The 20,640-nt window shown below is 45.6% G+C and overlaps 1 protein-coding gene across 1 annotated transcript in view; it reads left to right on the plus strand.

Moving 5' to 3' along the window:
* LOC144124218 (uncharacterized) overlaps positions 1–20,640 on the plus strand; it is a 39,924-nt gene that overhangs the window by 11,915 nt on the left and 7,369 nt on the right. The window contains exons 7-12 of the mRNA XM_077656865.1: positions 601–848; positions 5,121–5,334; positions 8,484–8,641; positions 9,453–9,663; positions 10,869–10,958; positions 17,352–17,590. Coding sequence (XP_077512991.1) covers positions 601–848; positions 5,121–5,334; positions 8,484–8,641; positions 9,453–9,663; positions 10,869–10,958; positions 17,352–17,590 — 1,160 coding nt within the window. The remainder of the gene's footprint in view (positions 1–600; positions 849–5,120; positions 5,335–8,483; positions 8,642–9,452; positions 9,664–10,868; positions 10,959–17,351; positions 17,591–20,640) is intronic.

The following is a 20,640-nucleotide window of genomic DNA, read 5'->3' on the forward strand; positions in this document are numbered from 1 at the left end:
CGCTTGAAACGGGCCGCTACATCTAGAGCGGCCGGGTCAGTAGGTCACCGGGAGTGGCCTTTCACTGCGAGTAGACTCAGCACTTGCGATAATGGTGGGTGTGGATGGTTGAATCTTTTTTGCCGAAATTGTGTTTCCCGTGTACGAAAGTCTGAAACAAAAGCTTAATTTCGATATAGCGAAAATCACGGAATCGTAAAGGAAAATTCGTAGTAATGAACGAAACCGATCGAAGTCCATAGTAGAGAGAAACTGATCAAGTGTTTCTTGATAATCACAAAGTGAAGAAGGGAGAGAAAACCTCAGGGTGCTTGCCAAATTTTTGACAACTGGAGTTGCCTTCGTCTGGGCAAAGCGTTTATCATTGGTGGGGTTTAAATAAGGTCTTCCAGGAAGATGACCCTATTTAATGCCCGCCAGTGCCCAGCTCCTTCCCCAGACAAAGACAATTCCACTTGTCGAGACGTTCGCAAGCAACTGACCAGAGCGCGATATCTTTTTTTCCAGCGCTAATGAGTTGAAGTTTTTACTCAACACAGGACACAGCAGCAAGACTCCTTCAAACTTATCGCTCACTTTTCTTTTTAACTTTGCCCTCAGATTCTGTGCAATCCTTTGGATGTAAGGTCAGAGGCCCTAGGCGGACAGATATTGGGACAGGATACTTGGACTACGACTTTCTCGAGTCGCCCAATCCAACAGCACTACTACGCCAGGGTAACGAACCTGGTGAAAAGATGGTGACCGGTGGTGCTCACAGCCGCATTCCAGAGGTGGCGGATTCGCAACACCTGAAAACCGCCTCTGAAAAGCATGCTACTTCGGCCAGCAGTGCTGTGAACAATCAGGTAAGCACTTGTGAAGCCTCATTAAGATTTTCTTTACTTTTTCTGCGCAAGTAAATAAATAAATTAATATTTAGAATAAATTTATTGATCAATTAAACAACCAAATAATCAATCAGGTATCTATTAATTGATTAATAATTATTTATTCCAGTTTACTTCCAGGCGAATACACAATTCTGGAATGGTTACATGCTCTAACGCCTGCTTGATTACAGTTTGGATAGGCCCAGATATCTTGTTTACAGCAGCAGTTCTGACATCTATTTTATAAAGGTGCAAAATAAACGTACATAATATAAGGATATTATGCGTCTAAAGAACAATAATCAACCTATGTTGTTCAGAATTGAAAACAAAAATGTACATATCAACTTCTTGGGAATGTAAGTAAAAGCGTCTCTTGCATTAGGTACCTAATTTGGACATGACTATTTTTCAAAATGGGCTGATTTCAGAAGCATAAAATAAGTAAAATTTTTCTGTTATGGACAAATAATTTTTAAATCCTACTTTTGCAGAAGCTGTGAGAACGAAAGATGCCCAGTAACGCTTATAAAACCTATTAGCAAATCCTATATCAAATAAAACGCGCCAGATCCTGCTCATGTAAGAGCAGAATCTTACACTCGTAAGAGCTTTCTCTGACAGCTAGAGCTTCTTAGTTTGGTCTGTTTTGAGCGTGGTTTCGTTTATTCCTTCCACGACGCTACCTTCTCGTCGACTGCATACGATGTGAAGAGATCGGGGGGAAGATTTGAAACAAGATGATGACGATAACGACGGGATCATCAGCCCCGTTGCCGATGAAGCAAGGATGCGCCTCTGCTGCAGTGAACGTGAAAGCGTTTAGTTGGACTAGTTGGCAGTGGATTTCTCAATTCATTATTACAAGCGAAATGGCTGACGGGAAACAATACTCGCTGCCGTCTTGTTTTCCGTCTGTACGCGTTTGCTATTGCTTCAGAACTCAGACTTTAGTATGTAACAGTGTTGTAAAATATATTCTAGATCCTATACGTTCTAGCTAATTGACTATTCCGCTACCTAAGTGTGAGCACTACAAAAGAAGGCTGTCATGACAATGCTTCTGACAGAAGCATCTGCATTTACTTACTGGTGTGGAAGCAGAGCAGCGCACCCAATTGCACACAATGCATGTTGTATTTGTTTTCCTGCTGTATTCGCAGCGTAGTTTTTCACAAACAGAGGATGAAAATAACTCTAAAAAAAGTTTTCTAAACAAAACAGGGCTAAATCTAGAGCCTGGCTCGAGGGGATGCTTGTAGCGCAACAAAAAAAAAAAACACAAGAGACAGAGACGAACGGGACAAGCGTGTGTTTTTTTTTTTTTTGTTGCGCTACAAGCATCCCCTCGAGCAATATGAACCAACTCGCCCAGCAAAATGTTTTATAGAGCCTGGCATAGGAGAATCAAATACAAAGTTTATATACTGATATTAACTAAATTATTTGCGTACTTTTTGGCTACATTGAGGTGTAGAGCGGTTCTAACATGTAAAGCATATCATATAACCTATTAGATTGTGCTAGGGTTTGTGCGGGTAAAAAACTTAGGCCTTAATCTCGGTTTTCGATTAGATCGATTTGGCTGATTTTGAAAAAAAAAATTCTTAACATACTTTAAGCCACCGCGGTGACTCAGGGGTTATGGCGCTCGGCTGCTGACCCGAGAGATGCCGGTTCGAACTTGGACACGGCAGTCGCGTTTCGATGGAGGTGAAATTCTAGAGGCCCGTGTACTTTGCAACGTCGGTTAACGCTAAAGAACCCCAGGCGGTCGAACTTATCCTGAGCGCGTCACTATACAGCGTCCCTCTTAACCTGACTTTTTGGGATGTTAAACGCCATAAAACCGTAAACATCCTAACATACTCTGTGAATCCTTATCTCACCTTTTAACTGTTACTGACAAGATTCTACTACTTCGGGCGGTATTGCGCTTTTAGTCAGCCTTTAACTGTACAATATAGAAACCAATATTGCTCTTCTTACTTCGTTGCGAGAACTATGCTCATGTCAATTTCTGTTTTTCTTTCCATGTGATAACAAAAACAAGATAATCGTTTAAACGACGGAGGCTATAGCTTCAGTCATGGTACTTATAGTGAACACTGGCAGCCGTCTGCGGCAGCTGCAGACGAATGTCGGCGCATGCACATTCATGGCCTTGCGTTCTAGAGTTCGGGTACGGTTACTCTCTACGAACGTCACTAATTTACCACCAGCTGAATTCCGGTTGAAGGCTCCAGGGGAACAAGTAAATCTTGTTGTTCTGTAGCCAGATGGCCATCGAATAGTAGCCAGATACAAAGATTACATGAATGTATTCTTTGGGGCTCTCAAGGCTTCGACAGCTTTATTTGAGGCCATTCGGTACTGCTGCCGGTTTAAAGGGTCACTGAATATGGTGCTCAAGCTTGGCTATAAAATGCTTGCTCTATGTCGAGTACAGGCCACCGAGCGTTCAATTCACGCAGGAGACCTCAGAAGCGAAGTGAAAATTTAAACTATTTTTTTGAAAAATTCCCGCTTTCGCACCTCGCGGCGACCAGCGGTGCCGGGATTTTGCACGAAACCTGGCATACAACGTCATGTCGTGCGAGTGACGTCTGCAGCCGAGAGTTATCATTGGTCCTCCACGCCAACTTTTTCAGAAGTCAGGCAGCTACCATGGCGGCGGCCATTCCGGCTGCAAAAATTTACGACAAGGAAAGGTGGGGAGGCCACGGAAATTCAAATATTATACCAAACGCATAAAAAATTCTTGCTGTAGGGTACCTGTGAAGTGCCATTATTTAACATCCTAAGCGTACCGTGACTGTGAGAGACCCTTTCTGATGCCCTTTAAGGCAAGCAGGCAATAGAAACAGCGAAAATTCAACTTTTGAATGGTACAACGTCCGGCTTTGAAAGGAACTCGGCAGCACATGAATTCTGCAGTAGTCCGAAATCGGGAAGAACGCTTTTGTACGCGTACTGTTTAGCTAACGACTAGGAGATTAAACAATGCGTTCACAACGCTCGAACAGTCGTGAGCTCCGTAAAAACTCTCGCGCGTGATCACGATCCCTCAGGAACGATGTGATGTCGTTTTACGAGCAGACGAATAACTCGCCTCCCGTTTCGATCTGTCAATGGGGTAAGGCGTCTGCGGCGATGCACAAAATACAGGGGAAAGAACATACACCTTCTCGGGGTTATTTTTTAACATTATGACTTTTATTCATCAGTAATGGTTGGGATCGTTGCTGAAAGATCATTCAGGTGCAGTAACAAAGACCAGTGAAAAATCTGTAGCCATATTTGAAAACTTGAAGAGGCGATTATAATGCATCAACACTGCTCGTTTTAACAGGTGAGGCTTATCTGGACGCGAAATTCGGACGCCTTGGGTGCGGATCCTATCGACGGCATGTTTGTTGTTTCTTCTTTCTTATTAATTATCTTTAAGCGATAGAATAAAACTATTAATTTCTCATTGATGAACACCAATAACTAAAAAAATTCCCCAATGCTCCTTTGTTTCGATGGCTATTTGCTTCCTTCATGTTATGTCAGGTCAATTTGTTACCGAAGTGCTCGCACTGAACGGGATCATTGATACAGACCTCTAAAAGATTCTTTACGACGGATCAGTGTTTGTGGCCTTCGGCCGCGGAGCCCTACGCTGCAGGACTGAATCCCTGGTGCGGCTGTAGAATTTTAGTGGAGGTGCAACGTAAAACACCAGGGTGCTGTACAAAGTTACTGCAAGTTAAAGAATGTCGGGTACAAGAAATAAATCCAGACCCTTCGTCCATAGCGTCCCTAACAACATACCTGCAGCTTCAGCACGTTAAACCCAGGTATCTTCGTGCCCGCCTGAACTCCCAAGTAAGGGGAAAGACTGTGGGTTTTAACAAGGACAACTGTAGACACGTGATCGGTCTCTGCAGCGATCCGAAAGGAATTGCAACGCGTACAGCACTTTACTGCATTTTACGTCATGCTGCCGGGGAACTCATCCTGAACGCTTTCCACTTCAAGCTAGTACCCCCAACTCTTAGATAAGCGTTGGAACCTGTCGACAGGCGTGCTATACATGCGTGGTCGACCCTATTTGCTCGCGCTCTGCCTGCGCGTTGGTAGACCAGAGCATATTTCGCCCCCTGTGTCTCTCAAAGAAACAAAATGGCTCAGTATCGTAGTGTCAAGTTTCCATACGTCCTACTTCGACCTGAGTGCTTGCTTTTTGCGTCTGCTTGCATGCAGGATCTGGAGAATGCGCCCCGCGTAAGCTTTCTCCCAAACAAACGAAAGGAGGCGACGGATGCACAAGAATTGCTCGGTTTGAAGCGCGCAGACACTCCGGTTGCCAGCGGTGCCGAGGCAGCATACGGCGTCGACCAGAGGCGTCATCCACCCAGGCCACCGTGCCGCATTTCAAGTCCGAGTCCAGGGGAGTGTGAAGACACAACGGCCTTGGGTAAGTAATGCCCTTGTTCTGCTTGCTCGTATTTCTTATCTCTCCTGGGTATGACTGTAAGCGACTTGCGGCAGGAAGAAAATCAGATGGCGTTGGTTGCACGCCTCTCTGCACGCCGGACAGCAGTGGCGTCTAGAAATAGACGATGAGCCACGCATGTCGTATAATCTGGCAGCGTGACATAAACGACGGTTCCTTTTTTCAAACCGAAAAGCTCTACTCCTCTCATGCTGAGCATGAAGGTCATCTGTCTCTTGGATTTGACCTCTAACGGGAGGCGCACCGCATGTGCAAAATCGCGCGTGACAGGTGACTCGATCTTCTTCATCGACGCCACAGCTGTGCTCTTGGCAGTCACGTCCGCCGCTACGCTGCCCGCTGCTCGGCCGCTCCCCCTCGCCAGTTGTGGCATGTGATGTGTCACGTGATTCGCTCTTGCGCTTGCTAGTCCCATTCTCCGCTGCGCCGATTGCCGCCCTGGATGCTCGCTCTTGCACTTGTGGCACGTGATGCATCACGTGATTTGCTCTCGCCGAAACAATTTACTCTCGCTGAAGTCTTGAACAATAAAGATGAACAAAGCTAAGCCGTCTCTAAGATGCATAACAGAGCTTCCGCCTCGATATTATCGTTTTGGGCGAATTGTCAAGGCCAGCGCCTGTCTTCCACAGGTAAATATGCCACAGATAATTGGATCTGTTTCAGGGAACTCGCTTTCGACTTTCATTGTTCAAAACGCTTTAAGTGGGCGGAATTGACCTTTGAAATTATAAATAAAATATTACTTCAACAAGTAATCATTCATTATTAAATATGATGCAGTCTAGAACTGATTTCATAGCCGTATATTAGGTAACTGCCAGCAGATCTTGCAAATCTAAACGGCACGGCTGATATTTGGCCGTGACTGAATAAAACAAGCTTAGTAATGATGAAAGAATCAGCCTTGCTCTGCGGTATTAAAATTAATATTTTTGTCGCAAATGGTGCACTTCTTAAATTGTTAAATTTTTACTTTCAATTTTTACTCTTGAAAATTGGCCACAACATCTACTTTGCATGTCACTGTAGTAATCGTTACATAATAAAGCAGATGTAAAAGATTTGAAACATTATCCCAATCAGCTTATCGTACATTCACTGCAGTGTATTTGCTAATTTAATCGCTAATATGTCAGGACAAACTTCGATTTCTGTAAAGAAAGTGATCAGGCAGGATTTCGTAAAGAATACTCGTCAATATACCATCTTCGCACAATCAATCAGGTGATAGAAAAGTGGCAAAATACAGCCAACCCCTATAAATAGCCTTAATTCATTGCAAGAAGGCATCTGACTCAATCCAAACTTCAGCAGTCATGCAGGCACTGCGAAATCGGAATGCAGAACTTCTTAAGTAAAAATGCTGGAAGATCTCTATAACGACTGCAATGCTACCACAGTCCCCCAGAAAGTAGTCAATAAAATTCCAATCAGGAAGGATGTCAGACTGGCATACACAATGTCGCCAATACTTTTCATTGCTGTTTGCAGAATATATTCTGAGGTCTGGATTGTGAACATTTGTGAATAGGATTTCACAGAAGATACCTTAGTAATCTGCAATTCGCTGATTTTATTTCCTTGCTAAATCACTCAGGACATGAAAAGCAAAGCGTGATCGATGTTTTACATAGGCAGAGCAAAACGGGGCATCTAAAAATTAATGAGCCGCAAACATAAGTACTAGTGTTCAACATTCTCGGTAGACAACAAATTTTTGTCAGACAGCGACGGAGGTCCAGATCACAAGAGAAAAACAACTATAAGAATAAGAATGGGATGGAGACCATATGGCAGCTTCTCTCAGATCATGAATGGCAGTATACCAATATCCCTCAAGAGAAAAGTATACGAAAACTGTATCTTACTGGTACTCATCTGTGGGGCGGAAATGTGGAGGCTAAGGAAAAGGGTTCAGCTCAAGTTTAGAACACCGGAGTGAGCTAGGGAAAGAAAAATGACAGGTGTAACGTTGAGAGACAGTAAGAGGGCAGAGTGGGTGAGAGAACAAACGCGGGTGAATTCTATCCTAGCCGAAATCAAGAGCAAGACATCTGTTGGGGCAGTGCGTCTAACGTCAATATAACCGATGTTCCTTAAGGGTTAAGACAGGATTCCAAGGGAAGGGTAGCGTAGGAGGGGCAGCAGAGACTTTGAAGTTTGAGAAGTTTGAGGCCGTAGGTGGCCGGAGATCGCACAGGACAAGGTAAATTGGAGAGGTATGGGACAGGCCTTTGCTCTGCAGTGGGCGTAATCAAGCTGATTATGATGATATAAGCTTTTAGCTCAACTGTCCATCAAAGGCACTTTTTCTTCTTTTGCCGACACGTGTGCGCGAACTGAGGAGCTTTAAGAGCTTAATACCCAAGCAACAACAACGTCGGGTAAAGTTATGAACCAGCAGTGTTTTGTCACTTCGCTCCCTACAAGATACGAATCTAAAGAAACTGGCTTGTTAAGAAAATTTAGAATATGCAACATTAAAACGAGCAAACTATATTTTTTGTCTGTGAACGGTAAAACCAGGCAGAATCAAGCATGCCAAAAAAAACTGAATGCAGATACTAAACGTTTCTTTCGCCTAACAATGTAACAGTAATACTGTCGAAATTTTTGGGTATTTTGCCGCTAGGGTTAGTTTCTGCAATAAGGCATCTTTCAGCAAGCATCCTCCACCTCTAAAGGCTGGAGCTTCGACACTGTATCTGAGAAATATATTAAAAATGTGATTCTTCAATAATGCGAGAAACTCGTGTACATGTGAGCGCGTAAATGAAAGTATTCGGGCTTCAGGATTTACCGTACATGATACGCCATACGTTACCAGGTTAACTACGTAAGCCGCTTCATCGCAATTTAAGGACATTGATAAAAGCTCAGCATTTACTATGACTTGATATTAAGGCATTACATTTTCAATTTGGCAACACTGCAGTGATGGTCGAAAAAGACAAAGTATTCGGTGTTCATGGTGATAATGGCAGTGGTTGCAGCCTTTTGTGAGTACAACACAAACTCGGCAAAGTCGCCACCACCACCACCAACCGTAGTAACACGTAACCCTGTTTGTCACCCCCTCCCCCTCGTACCTCTCTCATTTACATCAGGTTTCGAGGAGATGATTTGGAGGAACATCAGACGGGGAAGGAAGATTGGCGCTGCCCCACGGGACTTCGACTTATCCTCCAACGACTTATCCTCTTTGGAGTCACCTAGCCTAACAGCCGCTGATCCTGTATTCCCCGAACTGTCTTCTCCTCAAAAGGTGACCAGAGCGAGCGCTGAAGATAACAGATCAAAAGAGCCGAGGACATCACACCATAAATTTTGTGAAGTTCTGCCTACGTTGCCGAGCAGCGCTGTGAGTAGATGCGGTTCCTTGCTAGTGAAGAATTGCAGGATTTTGAGTGGCTTCTTTCTCGGACGAAATTTACCTTTCAGACAATTTCAATCAATGGTCGTACCTGATGATACTCTGTTCTTCACTGTGGGGATCGTTTTCGTCGATTAGTTCCGAGAACAGTGCTCATGGTAGAATTTCGGTTCTTCCGGTCAAGCTGATCTGGTTCTGGTCAAGCTGACTCCATTAATGGTATACAGGCGACGCGCTGCCTCTTACTGCAGAGAATTGCGGGGGATTGTCGGGACGATTGTATTATTAGCATTCTATCAGCACTCTATTGGAGGGCCTCCTGTTCTGTAAATAAGTCGGAAGACTATATTGCCTTATTGCTGACAAGCCGCGAGGTAGCATCTCTGGTCTGTACCTCTGCGCTAAATTGCAGGCACTGAAGCGAACCTTTATCGCAGATTTTAAATATTTCAAAAAACCTCACAAAAGCCCGTATTGAGGAGACCAGTACAGCCACCTCGATAAGCGCTTGAATCTGTCGAAAGCCTTGTTTATATACGTAGCCAGTTCTATGCACGCGCGCCTTGCATGCGCGTCGGTCGACCAGCAGATATTTCGCCGGTTCTATCTTTGTAATGAAAAAAGCTGCTCCTATCGTAGCATCGCGTTTCCACACATCCTGCTTCAACTTGAGCGCTTGTTTTTCGCCTGCGCTTGCGTGCAGCATTCAGAGAAGGCGCCCCGGCTAAGTATTCCTCCAAACAAAGAAAAAGAGCCGACGAACAGACCAGATCTGGACAGTTTGGGGCCCGCAGACTCTTCTGTTGCCAACGGTGCCGAGGCATCGTGCGGCATAGACCAGAGGAGCCCGCAACAAATCAGCAGTCATGCTTTCAGGTCAAGTCCAGAGCATGCGGAAGACAGTACGGGCTTATGTGAGTAACGCTTTTGTTCTGCTTGCCCTGGGATGACTGCGCGCTAATTGCGGAAGGATGAATTAGAGCCGTTGATTGCCTGAATCTCTCAAAGACGGACAGCAGTGGCGTCTAGATATGCAGATGGTTAACCACATCTGGCGACTTGGCATAAGCGACAATTCCCTTTTTTTTAGATCTCGGGAGACAAACGTGCACATTACTGTCTCCGTCAGGTTGCTCTTGATACACCAGGTGTTTCAGGGAATGTGATCACTCGTGTTTAAAAATAGGGTTTTTGGGGTAAACAGAAGCTTTCTCCGGCAAAGTAGTGCCAGCGTTGGCGGACGTTAACAAATAGGCGAATCATCTTAACTAGCTAAGTGATTAACTAAATTCTAATAGATAACTTTTTACCTTACCAATAGGCAGCTGACTGCAATTAGAGACTTGTAGCCAGCCGTTAATAACAACCATGTCAGTTTTTAGAATTTCGAAAACACCATTACTCTCGCCGCTGTGGCTCGACTAAATTTGGGTGCATCTTGCGAAAATACAGGCGTTTTCGAAAGCATGCAGGCAAAGCAACCCTTCGTGTGGTCGTAACTAGTCGAAATAGCCCAATTTTGTCGTGCCACGGCGGTGAAAGTAATGGTGTACTTTGGTAATGGTACTTCGAGATCACAAAGATTGTTGTGGCTGGTTATGCTTTTGCGGGTGCTTAATCTAGCATTGGTAATGTTGGTTCTAGAAAATATTCAAGGCAGCAGGGGTATCTTTAGGGTTGAGAATTCGCGCCGCCATTTGTTTCTATCTGTAACTACCAGAAACTTACTCAGTTAGAAATGTCTTAAGGGTGAATCTTGTGCAAGTGCCATAGCTACCGCATGACACAGCGTGCATGTCAAGTGGTACCTGCGGCACGACCTTTTTACGAAAAATGGGGGGCAAGAGGCGTTGCTGGCTGAGACTCACTTTCCGAACCCGGGTACAAGAAGGTTAATGTTCCGGGACATGAGTAAAGAAAATCTGCTTCGCTCATTTATACCTACTTTAATGTGAAAACTCGTACACATTCGCGTGTGGCCCTGTAATCTAATTAGATGCTCTGTGCGCGGATAATACTTTCTTGTCATCATTTTTGTGACCATTTGCTTCTTTCATAAGCAGAGTGTAATCCTGAACATATTTTTTTCCTTATTGTTCTACTTCGATTTTGTATACAGTGGACAACGCAGACGACCGTAAAAAGAGCAGCTCCGGCTCGACGCTCTCGCTGTGGGAAACTGATCATGGCCAGGGCCTCTCAACGAGTGGTAAATATGCCACCAAAAATTGAATTTCTTTCAAGAAACTCGCTCTCAGCTTTCTTTGGGGATATGGATTTCAGCGGATGGATTTGAGCGTTGAAATGACAAGTGCAATTTTCCATCGGCAAGCAACGTTTCAACCCTCTGCAAATCTCGCAGATCCAAAGGGAATGACTAATAATTGGTCGCAGGTATTGATGAAGATATCTGCTTTTTTTTGTCGTACTAAATTTTAAACATACGCCATGTTTCTCGCAGCGAATGGTATGCCTTTAATTTTTTTTCTTGTATCAGTTTCATTTGCTTTGCTTGTCACTGTAAGCCTGGTTAATGCTGGTTAATGATCATTATCAGCCTGACTACGGCCACTAAAGAATAAAGACGCTCCCATATCTCTTCAATTAACCCTGTCCTATGCCCGCGAACGTCTAATCAATATCAAGATAAAGAAATGGGTTTGGCAGGGTTTCTTATGCGAAGGCAAGATAACATACAATATGTTGCTGAAGGGTAATGAGTCGGATACCAATGGAAGGCAAACAATGTAGCAGGGGGCGACATGGGCGCATGCTATTAAGAATTTTGCGAGGGCACGGTGGTCGCAGCTGGAACAAGACGCTGCAAACTGGAGAGACATGCGAGAGGCCTTTGTCCTGCAGTGGGCGTAGTCAGGCTGATGGAGATTATGATGTAAGCCTCGCACTAATTTGTGCATCAAGGATACTTTCATCTTTTTTTACCATCATATGTGTGCAAGTCGCGTAGATTCAACCGCGTAGTAACCAAGCAACGAAAACGTCGGGTAAGGCTATAGACTAGCTGTGTTTCGTCAGTAATGCGGCCTACTATGAAGAAAGTAACCCTGGCAGAATATTATAATTGGTAATTTGCATTATTAAATCGTGCAAGTGATGTTCTTTGTGTCTCACAACGATAAAACCAGGCAGAATCAAGCATGCAAAATAAACCAGCTCGAATTATTAACTTTTCTTTAATGTAACAAAGCAGCCCTGCCGTGGAAATTTTAGTCTGTTTTCCTGTTAGAGCCAAGTTTTACAATAACGGATCTTTCAACAGGTATCCTGCACCTCTGACGGCTAGCGCTTTGACCTTGCATACGAGAAATATGTTACAAATGTCTGTCTCCGCAATCATGTGAGAAACTGATAACATGTGGACGCATACATGAAAATTATTCCCGGTTGCAGGATTTGTTGGACGTGATACAAAGGACATTGTAAGGTTAGCTGCATAATCTTTTTTTGTCCCAGTTTAATAACATTGAGGAAAGCTCAGAGTTTATCACCGCTTGATATTAATGCTTTACATTTGGTATTCGACAATACTGCAGTGATGAACCAAACGGGAAAACTGAATTGTATTCATGGTTACTGTGGCGTTGGTTGCAGCCTTTGGCGAGTACAATACAATCTCGCCATAGATATTACTACTGCAGCGCTGGATTAAGGGGGGGGGGGCACAAAGGGGGCTGCAGCCCAGGGCCTCACCTCGGACAGTGGGAGAAGGGGGCCGATTTATTCTAACCTGCTTAGTATATGGAACCATGGGCAACGGAACTTCGAGCGACATGTATGAAGCGAGAAAACCAGAACGAGCAGACGGGGCCCTCCGCCTAATGTAACAGCATGAGTTTAGCCTGATCATTTGGGGAGAGCTTGTCGAGCTGCAAAAACAGGAATCCCCCGCCACCCCAGCGGGGCCCTCTTTCTTACGAATCGAGGTGCGTTTGCTTGGCAGAGTTTTCGTGGTTTCCTGTCAGTCCGTCTGTCCAGTGCTGTCTGCAGAGGAGGGGCCAGAGCGAAACACCTAAAACATGTAATGTTGGATGAGGACCTAAATCTCCCTTGCCCCTCGTTACCACCACGCCACCCTCCACCTCTGAAATAGTTCTGCCCAGTCCTTCTCATAGAAAGGATGTGCTGCAGTGCCCAACAGTGCCTCCCATTCGACTTTTCTTTACCGCGATGGTAATTTGGGCGGGGAGAATGAGTCCGATAGCAGATGATGATGAGTCTGATGGCAGAGTCTAGGCATGAAAGGAAAGTAGACGTCACGCGTGCTTTTGTCCGCGTGCCGTGGGGCATGGAATGTTCACTGTTCGGGCTAGGGTTGTGGAAGAGTGAAGGGGGAAGTTCGAGAGCTGGACACAAATGCCTGTCTCCAGGGCCCATTGCTGCCTAGTGGCTGCGCACCCTTGCGCGCGTTCGACGGAAAAAGTAGGTCAGACTGGCCGCTGAACTTTCCGCAAAGAAGTAGAAAAAGATGACTCAGAGGCGATGGAGGGCGCGTTACTTCGCCCGCGCTAGGTGTCGCCCTCTGCCCTTCGTTCTCGCGCTAGGCGTCGTCGGGGCGAAGGAAAAATCGAGAACCACCCAGAACAGACGATTGCTCCTAGCCAATAGGAAGACGAGACCGGAACGGCAGGAGTGAATTTGTACAAGGAACTCTATGCGTATGTGAAAGCCTGCTTTGGCGCTAGTAACAGATGGATGCGGCGCGCGTCTATGAAAGGAAGTTGATCGCGGGCTGCGATTCAGCCCCGAGCCACCGGTTAAGCTTGCATAAGCCCGCCCGTTGAGGAGCTCCCGGGGGACGCACCTCTCAACCAGCCACGGACCATCCAGGCAACGTGCGCCAGTCATTGGGACGGCCACCGTTGGACACCTGCGGTCGCGTCGGACTGACGAAGTGCCCGGTGCCGTGAACAATTAGCTTCCATGCATGCGAAAATGCTCGGTCGGAAGTATCAAAGTTTTGCGTCTAAACCAAAGGCGAAGTTAGAAAGAGAAGAGCGTGAAAAGAAGCTACCAAAGATGACCAAGTACCTACTGAATGCAGCTTCCGCGGAGCAGTACGATGGCTCTACCCAGAGTCCGTGTCAGACTCCCAATAGTACCGACTGTGCTTCTGTGGAGGACTTGCAAACTTCATCACCACGGTTTCCTAGCAAGAAGCAAGGTTTGACTCATCTTGGTTGTCTGGATCCTGTGAAAACGGGGCCAACCTCGGTCGTCCATATTTCTGAGCAACCGACGCTAACCGAGTCCTGTCGTGTTCCTGAGTCACGAACGTCTATGCTACTCGGCCGGGCCCCTGCCACAGAGCTTCAGGTGTCCGGTCGGCCACGCCCGATTTCTACTACTGCTGATCAACAGGTGCCAAGCCTCCCCGATAAACCTCCTTCTACTGACGAGCGCCAGGAAAAAAACACTTCCAAGAACCCACTCACTTGTTTCCTGTTAGTCTGGCTTCAAATAATCATGTTCCCACCCACAAAGCGTGCCTCGAGAGGACGAATGAGACAGCTACCCTGCTAAGTGGCCGGGCGTTATCACTGACACCTTTCGGAGTGTATGCCTTGAGAAAGGGCCATTGTATTTTCAAAATCGGGCAGAAAATTTTCTGTCTTCCGGAAGGCAATACAAAACTCAGAAACGCTATGTCGCCTCACCTTTTCGTGCGAAAAGCTGTTAATGGGGAGGCGTACGACCGGGACTGGTTAATGTACTCGGAGTCCAAAGGTTCTGTTTACTGTTTCATGTGCACACTATTTTCGATTTCAAGCAACCCCAGTGCTTTCACCACGTACGGCTTTTCTGATTAGAAAAGAGCAGAAGAAAAGGTTTGCGCACAAGAAAATAGCTTCGAGCACCGGAACAGCGGGGCAGCATGGCTCGCCCGCTCTAATTCGAGCAGCACAATGGACAGGTAGCTGGTTTTAGCATCTTGTCACTGAGACCGCTTACTGGACAGAGGTGTTGGAGCGCGCAGTCGTTGTAGTTAAGCTTCTAGCTTAGCGCAACGTTGCGTTTAGACGCAGTGAAGAGATTTTTGATTCACCGAGAAATGGCAATTATATGGGAGTGCTTGAGGCCGTTGCCAAGTTTGATACCTTTCTAGAGTAGCACATCAAACGCTACGGGAACAAAGGAAAAGGTCACCCATCGTATCTGCCAAAAACCATTTGTGATGAATTTATCGAGCATATGGCAAAGGCTGTCAAGGAACGTCTCTTTGACGGAGTGAAACCCGCAAAATACTTCTCTCTAATTGTTGATTCGACTCCAGACCTTACTCACGTTAATCAGCTGTCAGTTGTTTTACGATACTATTTAAATGGGAAAGTGTACGAAACCTTTCTTGAATTGGTTCCAATCTAATCGCATACCGGCCTGTATCTTTTCGATACCATGATGTCCCTCTTGACGACCAATGGCATCTCAATTGATGATTGTAGGAGCCAGGCTTAGGGTAATGCGAGTAAAATGTCACGAAAATACAAAAGACTGCAAGGTCAAATGAAACACCTGAACGAATTGGCAGTCTACGTCCTGTGTGCTGGTCATTCACTGAACTTAGTCGGCGCGTGTAGCGTTGACAGTTGCCTTGAGGCAGTCAAATTTTTCACTAATTCAGAGACTGTACATGTTCTTTGCTGCCTCACATAAGCGATGGAGGTATTTTTTGGACAGCATGGGCGGAACTGGCCAGCAGCTTGTTTTGAAAAGTCTCTCTAAGACCAGGTGGACAAGACACGCTGAATCATGTAAGGTCATTCTGTAAAATTTCAATCCAGTCTTGTGTTGCCTTGAAGCTATATCAAAGAACGAGGAAGAAATCGGTGACACTAGGAACGAAGCGCACTCTCTCCAAGAAAATGACAAACCTAGAGACAGCATTCATGGCAATTTTCTGGAGTGAAATCTTGGAGCGCTTTGACAAAACGAGCGTAGCACTTCAGAAACCAGACCTAAACATTTCAACTGCTGTAGACCTACTGAGCTCTCTAGAAGGCTTTGTTAATTCTTTGCGACCTCTCTTTGATACCTTCGAAGAGAGAGCACGTACGCTAAGTACCAATCGATGTTATCAGGATGAGGGCAAACGCATCGTTTTGAGTAAGCACCCGGACGGAAAAAGCGATGGTGCGCTACAAGGTAGAAAAAAGTTTATCGTAGAGGCCTGCAATGTTATACTTGAGAGTCTAGGCTCTGCTTCCGAGTGAGAAAGGTTGCCTACGCTGAACTCTGCGAATGGTTCGGATTCTTAAAATTGCTGGCAGAAGTTTGAAGGGAGGCATCTCTGGCACAGCAGGTTGAGAAATTGGGGAACACCTACAAAAATGATTTGGAGCCAGCATTTTCCGCGGAAATCGGTCAGTGTGCGAACTTTCTGCACAACTCTGTGTGCCAGAACACGAGTCCTCTGGGAATAATGAAATTGCTGCACGAAAGAAAGCTTATTGATGCATTTTCGAACCTTTCTATGGTTTTGCGAATGTACTTAAGCATACCCGTGGCAAATTGTGAGACCGAACAATCGTTTTCCAAGTCGTCGCTGATAAAATATCGCCTTCGTTCGAGCCTCCTGGACGGCAAGGTGAACTCGCTTGCTATCATGTCCATTGAAAGTGACCTACTCCGCGATCTATCCTTCGAACAGACCATATATGATTTCGCCAAAGCGAAGGCGCGAAATATGACATTTCAAAATAGGTTTGCTTGCGCTAAACATGAATGGTTCCAATAAGTTTGTTGTGTCGCCTCCCAGCCTCCACGTTGCCAATGAAACGCTGAACAGTGTATTTCAAGTTATGCAAATCTTCGTTGTTCGTCTCTTGTTCTTCTTGTGATATTTAGCGTGCTTATAAATAACTATATTTTTGTTGTTTTTGATAGTGCGACGTTTATTCGGGGTCGTCCGTGCGTGTCTTACATTTAACGAAAATATTTTCAAATAATGTTTTGTAATTGCAGTTGGTAACTTTCATCTGTATTCTAGTGCATTTTTATGGTGTTTGCATTGCCTTAACTGTTGTATATATCTATTGCATATTTATAGAGTAACGTGTATAATGATTACTGCACTCTGATGCTTGAATTTTAATGCTTTTTTATACAACCATGCGTCTGCTCAAGGGATTAAACTTAGTAATGCAAACAAAGCCTAGCTTCAGAAGGATCGACATCTGAGCTGTATTGTCTTTTCCACGTTCTTGTTCGTCTTGAGTGCACTAAAGTTGTTCTTAAAGCCTATCTTTTGCTGAAAACAGAATGCAGATTAATCACAAAGTGAACATATGTGTTGGTGTTTACAACAGCACGCGTTTCAAGCAAGTTTTGTTGCTTTTCTTATAATAATAGCAATAATAATAATCCCGTTCTTTTTAATTTGGTGGAATTAAAATGAAACATGACATATTTCCAGTAGCGTAGCAGGCGACAGGGGGGGTCAGTATAGAGAAAGGGGGCCTGCATGCGCATTAGCCCAGGGCCCCAATTTTTCTTAATCCGGTCCTACCACTACCAAAGAGAAGTAACAACACGTAACCCTGCTTCGCACCCCTCCCCACCTCCCCGCATTTCTCATTTACACCAGATTTCCTGAGACTGATTAGAACGAACATCACGTGCCGAAAGAAGACCGGAATCACCCCACTTGACTTCGACCTATCTTTTTTGGAGTCGCCTAGCCCCGCTGCCGCTGTCCCTCAGATCTCAGACCTGGCTTGTGCTCCAATGGTGACCAGAGCGAGCGGTCAAGAGAAGAGCTCACGCGAGGTCGGGACAGCGAGCCAGAAAGCGCCTGACGAGCCTCCTATGTCGGCGAGCAGTACGGTGAGTAGCTTGCTTTGTTTGCTCGTCAACCTCTGCAGGATCTAAGTGGCTCTGGATTTCAATGGTTTTTCTGTCAATAGTCGTGTAGTATGGCATTCTGTTTTTCACTGCGCACGTAGCTACCGTTGACACGTTACGAGAACTGCGCTCATGGTTGTATTTCGGCTTTTGCGGATAAGCTGAGCAATGCTTATAACAAATCCATTTATTATATGAAGCGGAATCGCTGGCACACTTACGGCAGAGAATCGGAAGAAATTGTCGCGACGATTGTAGTTTCGTCATCCTGTCAGCTTTGTGTTAGAGGCCTGCTATTGTGTAAATATCTCGGAAGACTGTAGTGCATTACTACGAGAAGTGGTGATTCTGTTCTGTTCATCCGCTCTAAATAGCAGGTGCTGAAATGAACCCTAAAATAAGATTTTACAGAGTTCAAAAATTTTATCTTTCAGCCCGTCTTGGATACATGTCTTGAATCGGCATATGACGAGCTTCATAGGATTCCTCGGTTTAACACATAGATTTATGTGGATCTCTAAATTTGCGGTGGATACCGTGCTTGGTTACCTTTCCTTTATTGGTATGTATTACTTATGTGTTGTATGTTACTGTGATGTAACGGGGGCAAGAGAAGCGAGTTTTAGTGCGGTGAAATGATTTTTTTTTCTGCTTTTCCACGGTGCATTCACAGGGGCCTCTGGTATCCATTTCTGCCTCTGATTCGTACAGGAGTCCTTTCTTGTCATGTCATTTTACTCTTGCCTCGATGAAATGGTCCCTTTCCTTTTCTGGCTGTACTTTGCACTTGTGGTGTTTTCGGTAATGACTTCCTTTTCGTTGAAAGTTTTGAGGTGACATGTTTCTGAGCAGGCATTGAAGTTTTTTCCAACATCGTCCTCGCTGAACCGAATACACTCTGGGAGAACAGAGAAATGAGTTCAAGTCTGAGTACGACAGACCTACAGGTCTTTGAGAAGGCGATGCCGATGAGTTCGAGGTCATAACAGTAATGCAGGACAGCTCAGCGGAAGAAAAATTGCACAGGAACATCATTCTAAACAACGCACACTGAAAAGAAACTTTATTTAACATGTCAATGTAAAACAGTGCACCAGCAGTGTATCGGCTGTTCGTCCATCGTCATAGTGCTGGTGCGCTCTTTCACCTTGATAGATCGCCCTAAGTGCATTGCGAATGACAGCGGCAGCTCTGCCTTCACGCAAGATTCGCGGAGGTGAATATGAATGTGATGCACTTTTAGCGAATGGTCTGCAGAGCAAGATTTGGGAAGCGATACTGGATATGACTGAGGGAAGGTCTGAAAAAGAAAAGGCTATTGATAAGTTCTCAATGCTTACATTTGCGCTATTCTGGGATCACGAAGGCGGCCTTGTGACCCCAGTAATATGTGAAAGGTCGAGGTCGCGACGGGACTCTCATTCTTGACGCATGTTCTTCTTGGACCTCGGCGTCATCACGCGTTTAAAGCATGAAATGCTTTAAGCCCCCGTTGTTGGCGCGCTGTAGGGGACCTTGGCGCCAGGATGGAGAACACGGAGGCGAAAATGTATTTTGGCCATACTCTCACACCCGCCGCGGTGGCTCAGTGGTTAGGGCGCTCGGCTACTGATACGGAGTTCACAGGTTCGAACCCCACCGCGGCGGCTGCGTTTTTATGGAGGCAAAACGCTAAGGCAGCCGTGTGCTGTGCGATGTCAGTGCACGTTAAAGATCCCCAGGTGGTCGAAATTATTCCGGAATCCTCCACTACAGCCCTTCTTTCTTCCTTTCTGCTTTCAATACCTCCTTTATTCCTTCCCTTATGGCGCGGTTCAGGGGTCCGCCGATATGTGAAACAGATAATGCGCCATTTCTTTTCCGCAAAAACCAATTAATTTTCAATTTCAAATCCCGTGGCGCCGTCTATCAGCACGGCCAGTAACCCGCCCCAATTTGTTGTTGTTCGTCGTGGTGGTCACGGGTGGCGGTTACGGATGCGTGCAGCCGCGGCAAATGTCCCAGCTTTTTCTGCAACACGCGGTGATAAAAAAAAATTTGAGGACACTTAAGTTTCGCCTTTAAGAGTGGAACGCGACAGCGTGTTGCAGCGCTGCCAGGGAGTCCATGGAAGTCCATCGCCTTTTTCGTTAAACAAATCGCTCGGGATCCCTAGGAGGCCTCTGAAAACAACACAGACGCTTCTCCACACTAGCACTCGTAGACTGCTGCGGTTCTGTCACACCAGTTCAGAAACGAATGACACTACTCCGACGCAGAAAAAGTCTCCTACACGCGCTGTCTGCCGGGCCAGCGCAGTGCATGCTGAAGGGGCTTGCATTGCTTGCCACACGATGGCGCTAAGCTGCACGCCAAGCACGGAGGAAATTTACCGGAAACGCATGTTACTCAATTCGACATCTGCAATTTACATGCTCCCGGTTTCGAACCCGACCGCGGCGGCTGCGTTTTTATGGAGAAAAAACGCTAAGGCGCCCGTGTGCTGTGCGATGTCAGTGCACGTAAAGATCCCCAGGTGGTCGAAATTATTCCGGAGCCCTCCACTACGGCACCTCTTCTTCCTTTCTTCTTTCACTCCCTCCTTTATTCCTTCCCTTACGGCGCAGTTCAGGTGTCCGCTGATATGTGAGACAGGTGCTGTGCCATTTCCTTTCCCCAGAAACCAATTTTTTTTCTGTTGTGGCGATCTCAGAAAAGGCAGCATCAAACGAATGGCTGTAATCGAAAGAGGATGTGAGGATGCTGCCCGAAAAAAAAATCGAAATCGGATGAAGAGTTAATTACTAGAGCCAAAAATTCCAAAAAGTGGGCCGGCAGGAGCAAGAGTTCCGCGAAATTTGAAAACACAGGAAGTAAGCGGAGCCAAAATGTGGTAGAAAGTTTGAAAACAAATTGGGCTATCACATGACCTGTGATAAGTTATATACGTAACCAGGAGATAGAAAAAATGACAAATTAGGGGCCATTAGGTAATTATTGAGAATTAAAAGGTAATAGACGGGCAAATAGACTGGACGGGTATATAGGGCGGG

Source organism: Amblyomma americanum, chromosome 3, assembly GCF_052857255.1.
Source record: "Amblyomma americanum isolate KBUSLIRL-KWMA chromosome 3, ASM5285725v1, whole genome shotgun sequence".
NCBI classification, from domain to species: Eukaryota; Metazoa; Arthropoda; class Arachnida; order Ixodida; family Ixodidae; genus Amblyomma; species Amblyomma americanum.